Source organism: Toxotes jaculatrix, chromosome 7 (genome assembly GCF_017976425.1).
Source record: "Toxotes jaculatrix isolate fToxJac2 chromosome 7, fToxJac2.pri, whole genome shotgun sequence".
Lineage (NCBI taxonomy): Eukaryota > Metazoa > Chordata > Actinopteri > Toxotidae > Toxotes > Toxotes jaculatrix.
This window is the reverse complement of record NC_054400.1, coordinates 19,338,995-19,361,355: the sequence shown is the minus strand read 5'-3', so window position 1 is coordinate 19,361,355 and position 22,361 is coordinate 19,338,995. Positions and strand designations below refer to the sequence as shown.

The 22,361-nt window shown below is 43.9% G+C and overlaps 1 protein-coding gene across 2 annotated transcripts in view; it reads left to right on the top strand.

Annotated features, from left to right (window-relative positions):
- The window catches only part of LOC121185057 (tetratricopeptide repeat protein 28-like), a 158,210-nt gene that overhangs the window by 49,613 nt on the left and 86,236 nt on the right, over positions 1-22,361 (top strand). Inside the window, exon 1 of one of the 2 annotated variants that reach the window (XM_041043028.1) lies at positions 685-733. The exons of the other annotated variant lie outside the window; for it this stretch is intronic. Within the exon in view, the coding sequence (XP_040898962.1) occupies positions 707-733 (27 nt within the window). The 5' untranslated portion in view covers positions 685-706. Of the gene's footprint in view, positions 1-684; positions 734-22,361 lie in introns of those variants that run through there. 2 annotated transcript variants of the gene reach the window in all.

The window sequence follows — 22,361 nt, the reverse complement described above, 5'->3', positions numbered from 1 at the left end:
GTTGTACCCCCTCCTCCTCTCCTGAAAGTAATCTCCTTTGCTTGTCGCGCTGTCTCCGCCGGGCTCTGTTTGACTGTTTTTTTCCACGAATACTTACAAAAGTGTGTTTCGGCCGCTCGGAAAACGGGATTTGACCACTGTGATGAATATTCCTGTATTTTGGCACACATTTCGCCTTCCTATCGTTTCATCTGGATCGAAGAGAACAGACTGGACATGGTCTATCCGTGCGGCGCTCCACTAACGGTCTAGCCTACTTAACAGGGACGACTTCGTTTCGGAAAAAAAAAAGTTTAAGAATTAATTTTCCCTAACACAGTCTGGATTGGTCCTGGAGGCGCCGATCCTGCGTGCCGAGTGAGGAGGGAGTGGGTTCATAACGGACTCATACTTTGGATTTACGCGCAGGAACCTTTACCCTAAACACTGTCAGTCGACCACCATGTGTCTCTGATTTATTCTCCGAGCTCAACTGTGGATTTAACCGGTGTATGATTTGTGTTGACTGTGCTTTCTGTCTCCCCCCACCACCACAAAATTGCCGCAAAGCTGAGACTCGCACATCATCATGCATCGCTTCTTGGAGAAAATCTGCTGCAAAAATGAGGGAAGTCGAGAAGCAGCATGACTTGCGCTCTGGATTTCTTTGAATCTACATTCCATTCTCATATAATATCTTAATGCTGTTCAATTTTGGTTTACAAATATGATGAAATGGCAGCCCCGGAAGAAGGTGAGTGTGTCTGATATACACATATATATTTGCAGTTATGACGATAAATAAGGGTTCTCTGTTAGATCCCAAGTTGGAAAGAGGGGGCTCGGTCACAGGCTAGGCTAGACTATAGATACTGTAGTAATAACCACAGTGACACTGTACTCTGTTATACTGAACTGTAACCAAAGCAGAGTTTATAATGATAAACAAGTTGCTGTTCTCTTTCCACTTTGATCTTTCTCGCTATTTATGCATTTTCTCTCCCAGCCCATCTAAAGGATTAGGAGACACAGCAATCAGCTGTTGTGCACTGCACTGTGTACTCCTATACTATGCTTGCACATTAATAATACAAACCCAAGGCATTTAGAATTATGTTGCTATGTTAAATTTTCCATTCTCTGACTTGTGCTTTGTGTGTTCTGCACCTCTTTACAACATCAGACCAGGCCGATGTTGCTAATCTGGACTAATCAAGACACCGGTGATTAATGTATCCTGCAGTGATTCTCTGGAGCTGTGAGCAAATGCAATGTTGAGTCCTGTGACCGAACAGAAAATAAGCTTTTGATAATGAAAAGCAGAAAGTGGAGCATTGCACCTTGGCAAGATTTGCAGCTAAAACTTTAAGAATGAACTGGCACCCCTCCTTCAATACCTGCATGGTTTAGAGGTTTTTCTGAGAAGACAGAAAAAAAAGTGTCTTAATTTCTTGCTTCCATGATTGCACATACCTTTTCTCTTTAAATGTGACTCTTTTTGGTTTCTGTTATTGCTCCATTTTCATAGCCTTGAGAGCATGAGAGTATTACAACATGGAAAATATCTGAAAATCATCTGGGGTCCATAAAAAATTGGTAGCACTAAAATGCCTATGGTTAGGATTTTTACCAGCAGGGGGCACTTGTCTGACAAGGAGCAGTCCTTCTTTTGCAGGAGTGGGCTTCACTCTGGTCTAGAGTAAAGGAAAGAAAAATGAAAGGATGTTCAACTCTTTTCTTCCCTCTATCAACTGTTTGCATCATCTTAAACTTTCTTTTTTTTCTCCCAAAAGGCTGTGTTCAACAGTTGCATAAAGGCAGGATTTTTTTTTCATCCTGGCCCACATATTTTTGCCTTCTCAGCTGAGACAGGATGATGATGTTTTGTCTTTATAACTAGCCAGTATAAGCAGCACAAATAACCAGTACCAGAGGTAGTGTAACCGCAACTACTGGTGCTGGTAGTAGATTAAAACCCACTTCATTATTCATGATTTCAGCAACCTGTGCCCCTCTTTGCCTAAATTAATTTCTGTGTGCCGTTTGTTCCACATCAAGTGTCATTAATGTGGATAATCTCATCCTGAAAGATGAAAGATGAAAGTAAATGATCAAAAACCAAGCTCCTTAATGTCGAATTATCAACAGAGAAAATAAAAACTGTGAGCACGCCTAATGATTTCTACAGCTGTGCAGTGTATCTGCCAGAATCATCCACGAGACCCCCCTTTGAGGACTAAAAGCCTTTCCTCACTGCAGGAATTGATTCCCAGCCACACTGCAGTCATATGTGCTCAACCTGAAAATATCCTAAAAGTAACTCTGTCCTTCATGTGTAGATTCTCTTTCCATCAGAGGGTTTACTGAGGTGAGCAAACCAGATCAGTCATAGTGGGGCCTCTCATCAAGGAGCAAAACGGTTACTCTGATTTGTGTGATGTTGATTTATTAACCTGTTGGCGATGTTGGATGCTAGATACATATGTATGAACACTAGCACTTAGAGCAGAAAACACAGACCCCACATGAGCAGTGTTCAATGTGTTGAATTACTTGCCACCCACATAAGTGTGTGCATGTGTTTTTGTGTGTGCGTGTCCGACATTGTCCGTATACCCTGAACTGTGGTTCGTCGCCAAGGAAGTCCTCTGACTAAGATACTTCAAATAACAAGCAGGACATTGGAATAGGAAAAAAACAGCTATTGTGCTTGTAAAGAAATTGATTTCTTCAGATTGCAGCGCTCTCTTTAGAAAATGCACACACAATAATGTCACAAAAGGTCCTTGAATTTCCCCATTCGCGCTTCTTGTTTATCGGCTTCTCAATCTGCCTCTTCACTCCACTTGTAGTTTGATGGGAATCAATAGAAAATGTAGGAGAATTATATTGTGCCCAATGTCCAGTCCACCTCTTCATAATGGATTACACTAATGAGTCAAAATTCCAGATCTGTGACAATGAAGAGATGAGAGAGCAATTCCCTTAATTGTTGCGGGCAGATAGCTTATCTGCTTTGGAAACAGAGAGAAAGAGAGTAAAGTTTTTTTCTCCAGGGGATTTGGGTGATTAACTTTCTCTTCCCACAATTTGGTGGAGATACTCTGAGCACCTGAGCTGATTAGAAAGGAGTGTCTATGACACAATGTTAAAATGTGGAAGGGGATGCATGTGACTAAAGGCTGCCACAGACCAGGGTTTCTGATAATGGTTAGATAAGACTGTCAGCCCCGTGAACTTTTCTGCACACGTCTTTTTTTTTTTTTTTTGGATGGCCTTAAAAGCCAAGTACAACAATGTGCAGCTGGCTCCTTCCCTTTTAAAGTAAAGATACTCTTATGTTTTGTGTTTGTGAGGCTTAGGAATTCTAACATGGCTCTTCCTTTGCCTGATAGCCTAAGTGGGGTAGGGCGGTCGTACAGCAGCGATCACTGCGGTCCTCTCTGGTCGTGTTTTAGAGGAAGGTAAAAGCATTAGGAAATATGGACAGTACCTGTCCTGGGGGAAAGCTAGCTCAGTGACTCAGGTAAGAGATGGCAGCGTGCCTAAAAGTGTACTGAAATGAACAAAAGCTGCCAGGTTGTACTCAGACAATGAAGAACCTGGGGGGGGGGATTGTTGGTTTTAAGGCACTAGGTAAAAGAAAAACTGTTTTCTTGTGTGTGTGTCTTCATGTGTTTGTGTATGTGTGTACACAGGTGCAAGTCCAAAGTGGTTTGGACATGAGTTATGGACTCCTGTGGCTTGGCAAGTTTCTTTGTGACTTATACCTGTGTGCATCAGACAGAGAATTCAGCGGCGGTTTTTCCAGCTGAAAAACATTCCATACTTTTTTTGCTGCCAGATGTGTTTTTAAGTCATCATCATCACCCCATGTTATCTTGAGCCGGAGTACTCACTCTTCTGTTAATATGTTGGGTGGTCTCAAGTTACGAATCCAGGCTGTGTGTTTAGAGCTCACATCGTGCCTTGTGGCAGTGTGACCAAGCCAGAAGGAAGCCACTGTTTGTTTTTGTGGTTGTGCCAGATGTTTCTGTGGGTTCCACACAGTTGACATAAAGCCTTCTCACCTGAGAGGGACAGGATGCCCTGCTCATGTTTCTGTGGCCAGTCTCACTGGGAGCTCAGACTTTTACCATCAGCAGGCACACTCTTACATCTCAGACCGTGTTCATTGGCCTCACCTCAGGGAGTTTCTCATGCTGCTTTTCCTCTTTGATTCAGTATTATTTATGAGCCCTCTGTTGGGGGCGAAAGGGCTATCTCTCACCCGCAAACCCCACCCCATCAGTCCCTATGACGTCTCCTGGCTGGCAGCAGCATAGCAGTTTTGGAATACATTTGCAGCAGGGGAAAACCCGTCAGAATGTGAAGAGAAGTGCTGGAAGACACACATCTGAGGAGAGAAGAAAGTGGGCAAGGCTGTCAGTAGGGGGAAGGAGTAATCACTTGGGAGAAGCTGAGATTGCTGGACAAAGATTGAGACACATCAGGGGGACAAATGAACGGGGGCCGGATTGTAGGATTGTAGGAAGTAAGGTGATAGGTGGGTGGATATTGAGGAGAAGAAATGAAATTGCTGTAGAGCTGTACGCACTGATAGAAATTTGAGATGGCTGGAATTTGAAAGTGAAAGAAAATGGGGAGGGGCTGGAGGCTAGAGAATAAGATGGTGCAGGAGATAGTTGATTTGGAGTTTAGGAGTGAGAGGCCCCAGAGTGATGCAGCAGGGATAATTAATGATAGGGAGTGATAGCACCTGCTGTTCCTGATGCTGTGCAGTATTTACGGCCCAGCATGCCGAGTGGAACGGGATGCGGCTGCATGGCCGGCCCCCTGGCCCATCCTCCTGGGGCGTGAAAAGATAGGGCGGGGGGAGCGGGGGATTGGGTCAGGTAAGGAGGGGGGGATGCGTGGGGAACAGCGACTCAGCAAATACAGCTAAAATTTATGTGCTGCACTTGCTCGGTTAATCCCAGTCCGCTGCTTCCCATTGGGAGCGCTGGACAGAGATGGAGGACAGAAAGAAGAGCTTCCTGGAATGCCAGGCCTCCCTTATTGTGACGCAGTGGTCTGCAGTATGCACGAGCGGCAGGCATATTCCTGGTAACGCACTCTTGGGAGCCCGCTGTCAAAATACAACAAGAGAAACAATGGAGACTATGGTGACTGGGCTATCCTGCTCTCATTAATCCTCATTCCTGGGACCTGCACATTCCACTCTGAATGTGGAGATGGATTTTTGGATAGCAAGTGGCAAATGCAAAGATTGATTTATGTGTAAAAGAGTCCATTTGTAATGTTTACTTGCAAGCCTCACAGCACTCATTTCTGATTTGCTACAGCTTTCCTTCTACCCCCCAGTGCTTCTGTTTGAGCAAATGGAGCTATGTTGGATTTTATTGAGGTCATTGTTCCAGGGGTGTGGTCAGCTGCTCTCAGGGCTCAGGGGGTGCCTGCCTCTGGGTGTCTCCACAGGGAATAAAGCGGACTTGACTTGATGGACCACATCAATAGGAACACATTTCCTTGTTCTATGAGGTGGAACCGTCCTCTGCAGGACTTAAGCTCTATTCTTTTCATTCTTTTCACTGGTTAAGCTTCTGTATTATGTACTCAGTCTTGCATATACTGTAGAGAGCCAGTGTTTCAGACATAATCTGGTCAAAACATGTTTTGAATAAGGGCTGCTGATGGCACCAGAGACACATCCCTTCAGCATATGGCCTGAAAAACATGCATACTTTTCTGTGTTTCACAACATTTATCAGAGCACAGCTGCCAAAACCGCAGTTCCTACATTCCTTTATAACTCTGTGCTGGACTGGTTCCAGTGGGCCAGACATAGTATCAGCTCAGTCTTCAGGCCTTGCAGCTGTCTCCATCCAACGCAGTGCTGTATGTTGTGACAGACATTTGCTGCTAGTGTGTTCTAAAGAGAGCCTGTGATGCAGCCTGGATGGAGACGTGTGAAGAGCACCACTAATACCACCCTGCCTCATACTGACGCCCCTAAATCCCAGTAATTCCATCTCTTCTTTTGTCAGAGATGGGATTCATAAGCCCTTCTTTGAAGGCTCAATTTTCCAGGAGTGTGTCCATAGCTTAGCTGTAGCCTTCATGTATCCAGGACTAGACATTCCATTCCTTGGATTGACGTTCAGGTCTGGCACCTGAGTGGTCAGTTTCTTGTTCTTGAGTAGATTATTGATGATTATTGAGTGGTGGGGGGGGGGGGGGGGGGGGGGGGAGTCAATTAACCTCTGAATCTTCATGAGTACTGCCCACTTGCACAAATGGCACGTAGTGCTAGAGAGAAGCAAACAAGATTAGTCTGAGCCTCTCTCCCCCATTCAGGTTTTGAAAAGCAATAGGTGCTGTGCAGTGTTTTTGCAGTCAAACAGTGTAGCAGACACACACACACACACACACAAACACATATGCACAGACGGCTCCTCCAAGGGTCACAGTAACAACCAACCCCAGAGCAGATTGTTTTAGTTACCCTCACCGTCGCTCTGGCCTATCTGGCCCTGCCTCTCCTTACTTTTCCTGCCATGCTGAATGTGGTGAGGGTAGCTAAGAAAGTTTTTTTTTACTGCTGGCTGTAAAATCCTGCAGGAAGGAAGGAGAAATGGTGCCGAGTACGACCCACCGAGCCTTTTCCCCCTCCGTCTCTCAGGGCTCGGTTTAGCTGCTGCTCCCTCTCGTAAGTTTGGATTTATTTATATGAGGCTTATACAGGGATACTTATGTCAGGCATATGTTTATAGTTGCTAAGATATGTGGGCCAGGAGCGCTTCCATATCCTCCGTGGGCTTGTCTCCTAAGGGAGATTCATGATTCCAGCTCCCTTAACAAGGCAGACAGACAGGTGGTGACTGACAGGCACGCTGAGATAGATTCAGTAATGAGGACCACAGAACAAACGTCTGTGGTCCACCCCCCGTGCTTCACCGTCTCAAATGATCTCATGCCTCATAGATTTTATATATTTAACTAGGGGTTCTGTTGCAGTCTAATAGAGCCATAGCTCCTTACAGTAAAATGCTGTCTTTGCCTCCTCCCCTTCCTGTGGCTTCCCTCTGCCCCCTCTGTGTTCACCCCAACAGTGTTACCTCCTGTTGTGCATGTTCTTGTGGTTTTCTATGTCTCAAACCTTATGGTCCTTTGTTTGTTTGTGACTGCAGATGTCTGTGGACTATGTCTGTGGATGTGACTTGAACCTTAATTCCTACCCCACCCTTCTGGCTCCAGTAAATTGCATTGCTGCTTCCCTTTAAGGGAGCTGTGGAAAAAAAATGTGAAAAATGTGTTTGTCTGTCCATGAAAACATGTGTCAATTTGTTTATCCCACACACTGTGTGTGTTTGTGCATGTTAAAATGTCTTCTTTTTGTTTTCTTGTCTTTGAAGTCTCTGGAAAAATGGCTGCCTTGACAGGTGAGCGATTTCCTTGAGTCAGATAGGACATGATGGATGGAATCTGTGAAATATTATCATCCATCAGAGATACTGAAATACTGTACGTTCTCCTTCTCTCTTCCAGCCTGTGGTTCCCCTCCTCCAGTCCAGTCCTCTCTCTTGATCTATATTCCTGTGACTGGGGGTCAGAGGCCACATTAGAGCACGTATTGTTCAGCAGTCTGGAGAGTGCTCCAGTTACCACTGTGAAATCTCAAGCATCAGCGGCTTCTTAGCTGTTTAAATATACCGTAGGAGGCTGAACACTGCTACAAGGGCCGGCCAGACGCTACACAATGTCTGTGGTGTCTACGTTAGATTATTTTCGGTATTGCCTGCTTTTATAGCCATGTAAAATATGTTTGCTCCCTTTGCCACCTGTCTGGGTGTTCTGCATGCTGAAATCATGCTGAACAGAACATATTTAGCACAATGAATGCTACTTTGTCTCCTGCAGTAAAACCTGGCATATGCACTCGTTCCAGTGGCTCCAGTGAGGGCTTTAAAAAAAAAAAGATAAATAATCACTCATTGGAACAAAAGACCATAACCTGGCACACAACAGTTGGTGAAACGCTTCAGGTGTGAAATTACTGTCCCAATTTACATTTGGGAGTATGTATTAGCCCTCTTCTCTTCATCTTATTAGGAACAATGTTGTCTTTTTTTTCCAGTTGCAGAAAAAGCTGCAACTACTGTAAAACTAGTATTTTCCAGGCATAACACTGCAGTAGTACCTTTGACAGAATAGTGTAGTTCAGCTGCCCCATTAGGACTGGATGAAACTAAGGTGCAGCTCAGGTACTGAGGTGCTGACTCAAACTGCTGAACCTTGTGGTATAATGAATTGATATATTATACTCCACAGACACCGAGTGCTTCTTATTTGTTGCTGCTGGGCAGTTCACAGTTTTACAACAGAGCCCCAGGGGACATTATCGTAACATAGCCATGCTGGCTGGCATTTGGACATGTGAAATTATCCATGCCTGAGTCTGTCAGTGAACACGACTGCAGGTGTCCATCAGGCTTTGACCGGCAGCACCAGCAGCAGCAGCACTAGCAGCAGCAGCAGCAGCAGCAACAACCTTCAAACAGGCTAAGCCTCTTGCCTGTAGCAGGTCCCTGTATGCACAGCTGAACTTGCAACACAACAGTTCTTACCTGGAAGCCTTGGGTTTCATTTTCCTCCAGACAACTGGGACATTGTATTATTTATAGCTTTGCAGATCACACAAGCTCACCATCTATGAGCTTGAAACTCATATGAATTCATATTAGGCCCTCAAATGCTCTATAGTTGGTTTGAGCTAAGCTGTTGACATTTACTCCAACAGATCTATTTTCCCCAGCTTTCTATCACTCCACCCCCTCATTCCTCCATCTCTGCATTGTGCTGCTGCTCCTAGCTAGCAGAGTAGGCCCTCAGGCAGAGCAGGTGCAGGCTGCTGTGATGGTGGCTCTTCTGACACACACACACACACACACATACATGGGTACACTCGGGGGAGATGGGTTGGCTGTGGTGCCACTCTCAGTGAAATGGCAGACCAGGATTGTTTGTTGGAAAGGAGAAAAAGCTGGTTGTATTTTGTGGTCTAAGTAGAGAGTGAGCAGGTGTTTAGAAATTAAAGCAGTCCTCCATGTGCCAACGTGCTCTTGGTCCCCAAAGGAACAATTTTGATCTGGTAAAATCCTGTTCGCTGCAAATCTGTTGACAATGCCGGCTGTTTCTCTGCCAATTGGTGTTTTTGAAGTGTTTCTTTTTGGCGCAGTGTTGAAAATGTAATTTAATAAGTTGGTTTGTCCCTGTTGCTGCAGTTGATGAATTGCATGGTTCAAGGCCTTAATCAATAGATATTGACCACATCTCTCGGCATAGATGCATTGTTTTTGGCGAGCTACACAATAACTTTGTTCCATAAGAAAGCATATTGTCAAAAACTGTACAAACATATTGGAAGAAGCTCTGAATTAATAGATGTTTCATGCGCTGGATACCTTAATGTCCCTTAATGTCTACGTAACAGTGAAGAAACAGTTTGACATCTAATCTCTTGCTCTTTTTTATTTCAGTGGCGTCTGTCCTCTCTTTTTTTTTTTTGTTCATGTTGTGCTTTGTTCTGAAAAATAAAAATTGACTTGACATTTGAAATGGATTTCTAATCAAAGTGAGAGACAAATGTAATGGCTGCGTGATTGAGCTGTCAGTCTGACGACTGTCTGCGAGACAGCTTTGATAAAATACTTTGGAATTCTTTATTTCTACTACAGGACTATTTGGGATTAGTCAATTAGAAACGGCTGGAAAATGTTGAACAATAGCGAAAGTGCAGATCGGCGCGCCACATTTAGGGCGCAGCTCTTCCTCGTTGCACAGCACATGTCACACATGTTTCCTTTGTAAATGGAGTTTGTCAGTCTTCTGAGCACTGTGTGGCAAACAGACAGATGGACTGGCAGGTTGACAGATAATGGCGATGCGAATGTGGCGGGCGACACTCCTTCTGAGACACCTCTTTGACTGCTATCACAGCCACTTGTCCTCATTCCCATAAAGAGAGACTCATTTAATTCCCTGTCCTCGTTTCCTGCGATGACGGAAACTGTCTCCTTGGAACAGGAACTGCTCATCTCAGGAAACGTACACAAAACAACACAAGACAGAAAGATGTTTTTCTACCTTTCATCTGAGCACGCATTCTGTGACTTCCGTTTTTTCTTCTCATTAGCTATTGATGCACGTGCTTAGTTGTCTCAATCAGAGTGCGTCTTTAAGTGCTTTCCTGTTCAGGAAATTAGCGTCAAATGATCTTGTTTGAGTGCCCGTCTCTTCTTGGCTTGTGTGATGGTGAGTCCCGGGGGATTTGTGAGAGGATTCAGATCGGGGGTTGTTGAGAGGAGGGGTAGTTATGAAACCTGATTAGAATATGGTTTGAGTTAATTAACTAAGATTTTTTTTTTTTTCCTCATTCCGTCTATCTATGTGTAATCTAATTACAGATGGTGGTTTTCCAGTTCCTATCAAATGAAAATGTAACTGGTCCCATGAGGTAGGGGTGAGGGGGTGTGTGTGTGGGGGGGGGGGGGTGATACTCCTCCCAGCTGCCCACCCACCTTCTCCTCCACCTCCTGGTCTCACCCTCTCAAAGCTGTGCTGAGGAGTTAACAGATGTGATGTCAGGGCAATAAGAAAGCTTTGTCTCCATCATTCTGCAGTCCTTATGTTATTCTAAGTGTCATGAGACTGCCGCTATGTCTGTCAAAGACGCTGTAGGAGTCTCATCTTTTAATAAATTTCGAAGAAGAAAAAAGAAAAACACAGTTATGTGTTAAAGAAACATCGACCTGGTTTCTCTGTGTGTCTTCAGATTGTTAACGCCTCCAGATGTTACATTGCTGTCTCTAAAGCAACAATTCACTCACATAGTTGAAGATGAATTGCATCAGCTTTTGTTATGAAAGAGAATGATGAGAGCATTGTGATTAGATATTGAAACAGAGCTATGGTACTGCCTTAGGAAATGGTGGACCATAAAGTATTTCAGCTGCAGTATGGACTCCAGACATAATTATGAACAGATGGTGGAGGACCTCTCATATTCGTTTCTGTTGTCCTTCCTTCCACCGCTTTTGTTCTGCCTGCTTTTTTCCCAACATCTTCATGTCTTTCTTTCAAACTTCTCAGAGTGTAGTGAACTTCTTCATGCTGACATTCTCTTTTGTTTCTGCTTGTTGAATATCTGAGCAGCTCTTGTCATGGTAGCTGATTGGAAAGATCAAGAGGCGCTCTTCAACTCCAGTCTCTTTGTACGAGAGAAGTTAAAGGCCAAAAATGCAATTCAAGCACTTCTGTCTACCCTCAGAGATGACACTCATATTAGTGCCAACGTCTTGCTTTCCTGTCTCACATCTTTTTCTTTCTTTTTTTTTCTCTCTCTGTCTAAATTCAAACCCCTCATTTCTCCCCATCTACCTCCGCATATTCTCTGTACTCCATCTTTATGTCGGTGTCTCTTAGGAAGAAACAGCCCTTAGCTGTAAATTGGCCCATTTCTCACATTTCATTTCCAAAAGTTGAGGCAGGTAGAGATGAGGGAGGGGTGGGGGGGTTGGGGGAGGGAGGGGCTGCTAGCCACAGAATTCATTAGACTCCTTGGGTCCTTGAAACAAGAAGATGAGGGTTTTTCTCAAATCAGTCAGAAATGTTGTTTCTTTCGGTATTGCATTTCACTGTCGACCCGGCAGCGTATGTACACAAGCATCTTATACACTGGTCATGAAATGAAACAGGAGCAGACAGTTAGAACAGAACATTTTGCAGCACACCAGGCTCACTGCTTTCCTAAGTGAAGAAAAATATCAGGACATTTCCATTATTCCGCAAATGTGTAAGTCCGTAAAAGCATAAAATTAGATATCTGTGGAGCATAAAATTAATTCTGAGACCTCTACAAAAGGTCAAAGGATATTTTCAAACTAAACCCATGATTAGCTTCTTGTTTGACATACAATGTTAATGCTTGGTAAGAAGTTACCCAGTGTGGAATTGGTATGTCCAGACACACATTAATCCCGCTTTGAAGTCTTTTAAGTCTTTTGTGACCTACTAAGGATTATGGCTGAATTTCCCATATTGTTCTGATGCATGTACATAACATTTGAGGCATTATTGAAATTCGTGGTTGCTGTTGGAGCAAATCGGTTCGTGCTCGCTGGCCCATTTTTTTCCAGACGCCACTTTCTGTGGTTGAAGATTAGGGGAAGGAGAGTGTAGCAGCCAATTACAGTTATATCTTTGTCCTGCCGTAGACACCCCACTGTCTGCAGCCCTCTCCTCAGTCAAAAGAGCACCCTCTTTTCTCCAGCAGCCCAATTTGTCAAGATCACTCATTCAGATTGGTGTCATTTTGAGTGGGGGGGGGGGGGGGGCGCAGGCGGCTGGTGTCTGCCTTTAGAGTGGAATGATTACGGCAAAGGCAGATGAAAAGGCAAAATGCAGATGATCCTTAATCTCTTTTGAGGAGTCGTACCTCCTCTTGCTTTTCTTCACCTCTTTATCTCATGATCCCATTTCCTTTTCGTTCAAGGTCTTCCCGGTGTCCCGTTGACCTCTCATTTTTCCTCCTTGATTTCTTTCTCCCTTGATCTCCTTCCTACCCTTCATTATCTCTTCTCTTTCTGATTCCTTTTCCCAATGTACCATCCTCCCTTTTTTATCTCTCTGTTTCTTTTGGTCCTCTTTCTTTTTCTTCTCTGGCAGCAGACTCCTTTTAATGTGTGGACAACACAGCACCGACCCCATGTAAATATGTAGGCTAATCTGGGCTTTCATTAGTTTGTGTACATGAATATTGCATGACTGGTTCTCCTGTTCTAACCCAGATTAGTTTTCAGTCTTTTCCCCTGGTTAATTGAAAACCATTATAACTGACTGCAGTCAAGAGTCATGCTCCAAAAAAGCTCCTTTCTCAGGCTGCGCCGAGTCTGCTCTGATCCCCCACCACCCCACCCCACCCTCCCGTACCCTTCCCGTCAAACCCAAAGCCCGCTTTTCAAATGGACACCAATCAAAAGGCTCTTCTGGGAGAGGCAGAGCAGAGTGTTGGGAAATGAGGTTAAGTGCGCGGACTGACCGACCTTCAATATTGCAATGCCCTCCATATCAGAATCTGACAGCCCGTGAGAGTGTGGAAAGGAAGGGCTTGGTGGGACGAGTTGTAATTGGACTGGGATACCAGAGAGTAGATGAAGCATTTAAGGCTCCGACCTGTCTATTTTCAGTGCATGAAGGGTATGAGATGACAGATTCACCTCTGTGGTTTTTTGACGAGAGCTTCAGTTTGCTTTTGACCACAATAAACAACACAACATTCACAATACAGACACTTAATCCTTAATCATTTTGGATGGTAGAAGCCTCCGCAACAGACCGAGCATGTAGAAAATGTCAGCGCCGAGTTTATAATTTTATGCTCTGTATTTTTTTTTTTTTTTTTTTTTTTTGCTGGCAGTTCAAATCTTCAGAAGAGTGTCTGTGGGGTGCTATTTTAAACAGGCCTCTCCCTTCTCTATCTGATCTTGTGTTGTTACTCGGGGATATGGGGGGCTGAGCGGAGTGTGTCGAGACTCTCTGGAAACAAGGTCCTCCATGTTGCCCCTGGACATGTTCCCCCCTATCAAGCAGCTAATTTTATGCAACCCTCATCATGCCTTTGGAACAGAGAAAGAGACAGAGAGAGATATTATCTTCGGGATGGTGCCGAAATAAGAGGAGGAAATTGAGTGGAAACTCTTGCTATGCATAAAAGCAAGCGGTATATCATCATGGGAGCATGTTTTCCTGCCTTCCATCCTCTTTCCTCATTTATTATTTTCCAGAAGAGACTACTCTGCTGTTGTCAGTTTGCCTCTCTGTTTCACTTTTTATGTTCTGGGAGGTTGTGAGCTATGAGTTTGTATGTAAGACATTTACACACCAGCTGAGATGGATACATATATGTATAAATATATAAATATATATATTTATGTGTGTGTACGTGTTTCTCTAAGAGCATCTTGACAGTATCCGTACGTGTGGTGAGTGTTTACCCGAATCTCAAGACTCTCCCTACAATTTCATGCATTTTCCACACCAATATTTCTCTGTCAAATATGTCTGTGCTTTTTTTCATCACTTTCCTGCTCCTGTGTCCTGGTTTGTTTAAAAACAGAAACACTATTCTATTTTCTACCTTGACCTTGATGATGTTCTGCTGACACATTTGTGTGTGTACGAGTCACATTATTTTTTTCAAGCTGAATACTCGAGCGTTTTCTTCTGCACAACTAAAAACACGTCATGCCCTTCCTCCTTCCTTTTCCTCACCCCCCCCAATTTCCCTTCCCTGTTTCCTCCACATGACACTGCAGTTGCTGGCAGGTTTGTGGTAGGGCTTTAGGAATGGAAATGAGATGCATGGTGGCACTGTGTCAAAGAGCAGCAGATTGAACATTAGCCTGAATGGTCCGGCAAATGTTTGCAGATTTTTTTATTCAAATTAGCCCAGAATAGCAGCTCGAGAGCCAAGGGTGCAGAGAGACCTCTGCAGTGGACACCTGCTCTATTAACCCCACATGATGCGTTCATGTGTTCGGGTGTGATTGCATGAATTATCACAAGTACGAGATGGAATTCACTGTGTGCTATTTGTGTTTGCCAGAGTGTCTGTGCGTGTGACCCAGGAGAGCATGAAAATAGAGAACAGAAAGTTAGATTTAGCCGCCTTTAGCAACTTATTAGTTGTTATATGGGTTACGTCTGCTTTGTGTTTGTTTTCCCGAAAGCAAAATTTTCCTCTTTTAGTCTTATATTTAGTCAAACAATGAATCTAAACTTGAGCAGAGGGAGGACTGCTCCAGCCTGACTTCAGACAGGATTATTTATGGTGTGTGTGCCTGTCGTTGGTGTTTGACTTATTGCAGGGTCACAGGATGTGGGTGGATTTAGGTGGTACTTTATCACTCTTACCTCGCCATTCTTAATCAAGTCACGTCCCATCCTGTCACTGTGCTGGGTCACCTCCAGTATCTGCATCTGTATCTGCGTGTGTGTATGTGTGTTTGTGCTAGTATGTATAGTATATACTGTGTATATATGTGTATGTACTTGAAGCCACTTGATACTATTGACTTGGACCACACACGCCACCTTCTTCCGGAAACTGACGACACGTGTAGAACCAGCAACCAAACTCGCATGTTACTCTCATGTTCAGGTTAAGAATTAGAGCCCCGGTGATTCATTGACTCGATGAGCTTGATATATTCACCAAGTTCCCGAAAGATGATCTATCGCTGGACAAATTTACAGTCACTGCAACACATTCAAATTTTCTGCTCGTCTGGATCTAAATTTATGTTTCCAATATTCAGTTTTATGCAGACAGTGGTGTAATTTAAATATTATCCATTCATTTAGAATCCTTTACTTAGCATTCATTAAAAATACAGCTTCCAACAGTGTGGGACTCATGTTGTGGATGGACAGTTAAAAAATGGCTCAAAATTGATGCAGCAGAACCAGAGATATCTTTTTTTTAAATCTACACATTCTGTTCCTACCCACAATGCAACTTGACTAGTGACAGTTTGGTCAGAGATTCTGATGTACTATTGCTGTTAATGTAGCCTTGAGCTGCTATAGCCTCAAGCAGAAATGAGGAGCAGGCCACAGAGGTCTAGTGAGCTCACTTCTTTCTCACTCCAGACACCCAGATTCTCTTCAGTGTCAAACCTCTAGTCTTGAGACCCAACCCATTTTGCGTAGCTCTCTCTGGAGTCACCAAACTTTTTTTTTTTCCACATATGCAGTAGTACTACCCAAGAGCTGTAAACAGGCTTTGATGTGTCAAATTGCTGGAATTTCCTTTTAAGTGGGAGGACTAACTCCATGCACGGTCTATAATGTAGCAACGTCATAACAAACTCTGTCCTTGTGTGGATTTGTGATGTTACATCTTTACTGTGTACACCATATTGCTCTCAGCACCTCCCTCTCTGTCCTTGGTTGGTTTGTGTGCACTGACAGTGACTGCCCCGTCCTGCTTTTAACCTTACTCTAAAGCCATGACTGATGGGATTCACAAGCCTCCTACCTGCTTCTCCTTTCAGAGATGATATATGTTTGTACAGAAATTTACCTTTTCCAGTTTGTGTGTGTGTATGTGGGCGTATTTTTTTTGTGTGTGTGTGTGTGTGTGTGGGTGTGTTATTTTGATGACTTTGACCTACGAGTGTTGTGTTCAGTATCTTTTGCTTTTGGATTTGTCTTTGAGTAATTTAACTAGGAAAGAACAAGTGTCTGCAGCTCTCCGTTGCATGTGCCTCTCGACTAAGTCCCGGCTGACTAGATATCATGTCAGCTGGGTATTAAATGTTTAATGCTAGTGGATGTAGAAGATTGCCTTCTACTTGTCCTGATTAAATATTTAGGGGTGTCTGAATGGTGCATTTGACATTGCTAGGTGCTTAGGGACCCTGTTCGCAGTGTGAAGTGAGGGAACATAACTGACTGCCAGCTGTCTATTTGATTGTGACTAGGGTGCAACTGAGACCTCAGCTGAGTAAAACTGGTGGCAGACACAGAATGGGAGGTGAGAGGGGACATTATATTTAGCAGTGTCCTTCCAAACAAAGCCCTGTTTCCTCTCTATACAGCAGACCTCACGAGGATAAAACCTGGCAACTTGGGCTGGCATACAGACCTAATTTAGATGTCTGCAGACATCTGAGAGTCTTGTATTTCTTGGTTTAACTTCATGGAGACTTGCAAATGCTGCCAATTTAAGAACACAGCGAAATAGACTATACATTAACACAAATAAAGGGTTTCTGACTGCAGTAAAAATTCTCCAAAGGAAAAAGATTGAGGTTATTTCAGTTTCCATCAGGAAAAAACAGCGAGGTGCAAGTACAAAGATGTATCTTAAAAAGAGTTGCTCGCACACTAAATTCCATGATCTCTTTACCTGACATCTTTGTCCACACTCAAAGTGGAAAAGACTGGCAAAGCAGCAGTATTTTTGGGGGGCTGCTGATAAATGCTTTATAGTGGTTGCTGACAGAAACTTTTCAGTGAATAAATAAATTAATGTGAAATTTATTCATATCCATTTTAAGTTCTTTGACTGCTTGGTAGATCAAGTGCCTTCATTTCTTCTGTGGAGATTACAGTGATGTTACACTATCAGGCTTTCTAGCATTGGGAACACAACATGAAATAGCATGTGCAAGACACAGATTCACTAAGCTGCAGTCATAGATTGAGCAGAGCAATCTTGTAATCATTAAATGAATTAACTTTACAGGTACATTGATGCAAATCCATTGAATAAATCACAGTAGATAATTCGAATAAATGAAGATGTGTCCAGAAATAGTATGTTGTCTGGCATAAGACCATGTCAGTCTCTTCAGTGTCTGAACATTCTCCTGTGGTGGGATGTGATCTTCAGGGGCCTCTCGAGTTGCCTGATCCGTCCCCTGCTTTCCATATTCTCCTTCCTCGGAAACATCGAGAGGTGTTAGGGTATCAGAAGCATATCTTGACATGAGACCCCTGGGATCCACTCAGGAGACACCTGGTCGCACCACAGACCTCTTTACAGCGCTGGCTCACACTGGCTGCATTGTTCTGAGAAGCTCACAATGGAGACATGAACGCAGACACGTATATTCTGCAGAGAGACATGATGCATTCCTCTGAGGTTACGATGTACTGAACACCCTGGCGCTTTCCCCAGTGCACACATCCATATTCACATCCACACGCCGAAGACAATTCGCACAGTGTGTCACCCTAAACAACTGCAGTCTGCAAGTGGGGAGATAAAGAGAAGGGAGGCAAACTTAGTCCAGCTGGAGAGCATTCCCTCTGGTCAACAGAGGAAGACGAAAGTAAGCAAAAAGCATGTCTGACTGAGCCTGTCTGCTTGGCTGGCCTGTTGGACGACCCACAAAGGGACACAGGGGATTGATCAGAGGAGGAGAAGACCTCCACAGGAACAGCCTGGAGGCAGGAGGATCCTTCTGCTTCACAGTCAAATCTACTTCAGAAGAGACAAACGCTCCAAGGATGAAAGTAGACTATTGATGTAATCACTGCCTCAGCTCAGTAATGCCACATGATATAACGTAGATGCTTGGATCACCGTTTGGCCCACGCTCCAGCACTCTCTGCTTCAGTGGCGCTTGCCTGGTGCTCGTATTTGCTGGCCTCACCTTAAATGATTACTCACCAGATAACTCCAGTTCATGGAGCAGTTGAGAGGCTCTCAATGCTGTATGTCAACAGTCAAACCAGCCAAACTCTGTGACGAGCATAGAGCAGATGTGGCTTTTATGTGTTGATAGAAAAAAAAGCTTCAGAACTCTGTGAGAGCTAAACTAATGATTTAAAGTGTGACTTGTTGTGGTCTCGCACAAAATAAGCAAATTTCATGACTGTCTGCACCCACTGTCTTTTCTTTACAATATTCCAGAGGTTTGTGGTTGGACAGTAATGCTATTTTCATTCTGTGGTTCATTGTTTTCACTGGTATCTGTTTGTTGTACCATTCTTGTTAGGAATGTTGTTGGGTCTCTGCTTCTCATTTGCTGGACTGCATGAGGAAATTCTGACCCATGATCTAAGGAGGGGTTGGGAGGGGGAAAATCATGTAGGCTCTTGTAATGCTGTCGTGTATCTTTCTCTTAACACTGGCCTGCATCACATTTCATTAGTGTTCCTGTGATCCCGAGGCTCTCGTTCCAGCATTTAGACTGAGGTCAGCAGCAGCAGGCTGGACTGAATGGCAGGAGCAGGCTCACTCAAGGGCTGCTTGTTAATATGCTAATGTGTCCACACAACTGAGAGGTTTACACACAGGATAATAATCTCTTAATTTCTCTAATTTTTGTGTGATACATTGCAGAGTTGGCTTTATTTTTCTTAAAATTTGGGATGTTGGCTCAGGGTTTAGGGAATCTTGCTGGGTGGATCAAGGCTGGATAAGTGGTTAAGGTATGAAGGAGGCCTTATAGGCCCTGTTATGGCTGGATGGTTTAGCCATAATCTGATTGAGCAGGCTGGGGAGACTTGATGGGGGCGGCATCAGGTCCTCGCAGCCAGACAACCAGTGTGCTCACACCTGCCACTCCATTTCATCTCAATGTTCTAGCTGATTACTGGCAGTAATTAAAATTTCTAATTATATCTGATTCACTATCAAGCAGGATTTGTAGAAATACAGATTTTTAGTTGGTTTTGTTTTGGCTCAATTACCCACTTACCTCTCATGGGAGCTGTAGCTCGTAAGCTAGAAATGAGCTCTGCCAGCTCGATATCTCCAGCCGCTCACCACCGCTCCCCGCCTCAGCACCTGCAAGTGTTTACGACAGGTCCGCCTTTTGGTCAGTTGTATTGTGTAATGTTGTAGCGTTAGAACAAGATACCTTCCTGTGATGGGAGGCCCACACACTGGCGCTAATGAATATTCAGAAGCTACATTACATGCAAGGAAACAGATGAGCGGGAACCTAAAAAGTATTCAGAGCATTGGGGTTGTTGAAGTTTAACCAATCAAACCCACAGAAAACAAGATTTCCAAATGGTGAAAAGAGGGAAAGTACTTCTTCAGATTAAACGCACGGAACCAGTGGTGGAAAACATGAGTGGCAGAAGCAATCCTCTAAAGCAATCTATAGCAGCCCATCCAACCTTGAAAGAGCGTACAATAGCCAGAGCCGTTTCCTCAGCATTAGCAGTCTTGTGTGGGATGCTGTATAATCTACCTGCCAGATTAAGATGACATGGTCATTGTCTAGAAGAGAGAATTGAATTATGGTGTGTGAAGGGGATTTAAATGAGATTATAGGGAAAGAACTCATCCAGCATGCGTGAGATGTGCAAAGTCAGGGGCTCTGCACACACCGACTACACTCTGTTTCACACACTCAAACTCCCTGCACATGTGCTCATGCAGTGTGAGCTATTTTGGAAATAGTTAAAAACCAAAACAAAAGGATTCAAACAAACCACACACACTTACACATGCAAATGCACATGTGCACACATGTACACTTGGACCACAGTCATAGGTCTCATTGCATTGGGGCTCATTCCCCCACGTTTTGCTGCATTCTCATAAACAGAGATGCTGATTTTCTTTCCTTTTTTGTGGTGACAGTGCAGCCTCTGTCTGTGACTCTGTTTTCGGCCCACTAATGTGTTTACAGCGTTGGCTTGCTAGGGTTCCCCTAACATGAGTATATGGGCTAATCCCCAGGATGTGTGCGATTAGCTTAACAACTCTGCAGCATATTTAGTACATGTATCTGCTCTGTTTAACCGCAGCTAATCTCCTAGCATCCCCAAACTGCTGAGTTCTCATGATCCTCCCTCTCCATGTTTACACTTTAACTCTATCTCTTTTCATGTTTTTCCTCAGGCTCTGTGTGCGTGCATGTGTGGATGTTTTTGCACGTTCACGTTGTAGCGTGTGTGTTACTGTGGTGACTGAGTGCACGTGCACTGTTACACGTTTGTCTACCTGTGCACGTATGTGTGTGTGTGTGTTTGTGTGTGTGCACAGCGCGCTCTGTGATGCAGTTTTAATTCCTGTGGATGCTGTTATCTCAGAGGATGTTGCTGTGTGTGTCTGCCCTGCGGGACAAGAATATGTTTAGACATTCTGCAACAGCAGCTTGCCATTTATTTTATTATCATTGATCATCAGGTGATAGGAAGCACAAAGGCTTCATAACAGAAGAAGATGATGATGGTATCAATTAATCACATTTACAGCATTGTGCTCTATCAGATAACATGTGATCTCATCCCTCAGAACTGTGTTTATGCCACACATAAGCAAATGCATGTGTGTCTGTGCCTGTACATCAGCTGAGGGTGGATGGATTAAAATTAGCAGATGGACTGTATTTGCATTAGCCACAGGGTGCTAACACAGACGGAGCCAATCTGGTGTGCAGGGCTGAGACCAGGTTGTTGCTCACTTGGGTAGAGCCAAGCCAGGACACCCTGTCTGGGACTCTTCAGCAGCAGCAGGGGGTCTGAGTGGGGCCACAGTCCAGTCTGTCTAAGGTTAAGGAGATCAGGAGCACAGGTGGACTAAGTGGAAACTTCAGGTTCAGTGGCTATCTGATGTTAAGCGTTTGATAAAGGTAGAAGTCTGCACAAGTTGGACACTGAACCATGATGTAACTCTGGAGAGGTGAAGAAAGGGAATATGACTAAAACATAAAAGGAGAGGAAGAGCATGAGGTTATAAGTTGAAGAAAGCAAGCACATTGAGAGGAGGGAGGGCATGTGAGGGGAGCTCATGAACCCGAAACCCCTTGCAAGTGTTTTGAAGTCAATTAGCTTTCTTCCTGATATATTCATGCTTTTTCGTCTCTCTTTGTTCTCCGTTCTCTTGCTTGGTTATCGCAGTTCCAAGCTCTCCGCAGGGGGCTGGGTGCAGTGTTTTGCTAGGCGAGGCTTGTGTTTGTGTCAACCAACCATCACATTCCCTGCAGAAATGGCCAAATCTTTCTTTTTCTCTCTGCGTTTCTCAGATATCTATTCCTCTCTACATCTTCCTTTGAAAATGGATACAGCATGCTTTCAATGCAGCATTTTGAACCATTACAGATGCAAAATCCAGGCAAAAGTTGTGACTACACCATTTTTCTGATTTATTTATTTTTTCTTTCTTTAAAAAATCACTGTTATTAATGTTTGTCCTGTTTGCAAATCCCTATTCCTGTAGAGGGCTATAAATATGTATTCTGTCACTAAAGCCTGCCCTTTACTATAACAAGTTCTGTTATTGTTGTCTAAATGCTAACAAATGAACCAGGCGAGCCAGACTGCTGTGATTATCACTAATCAGGATCCGTGCAGATCAATGTGAACTAGCTTTCCTTGGTGGAAAAGAGCAAATGAGAGGCATGAGGTTGTCGCTGAGCTGGTGCCACCAGCAGCCACATGGCTGTGCAGGGTGAAAATAAGCGGCCAGCGTTTCCTGCCAAAGGCAGACAGTGAGGATGCTTTTTTAAGGAGCAGCTCTCAAGTTAAGAATTAAGAAGTGATAGCAACTTGGCTGGAACTACCCAAGGGTGCTTTGCAGTGAAAGACACAGAGATGCTGACAGATACTTAGTGGGTTGTTTTAGTAGCGGTTTACAAGCATGGCAGTTGTGGAACAAAAGGAGAGATGAAGGCTACTAGTCCCCAGAGTTTTTAAGCTTTAGTGCAGGCTTCTATTTTGGGAAGGATGATTCTTTGAGAGAACAAGAGAGTTAGGGAGGGAGAGTCAGAGAAGCAGCTTTTTTTTTTATTGCACCCATTACATGTCATCACTCCAAACTAATCATGTCCTGGAAATTGAGCCTGAGGAAG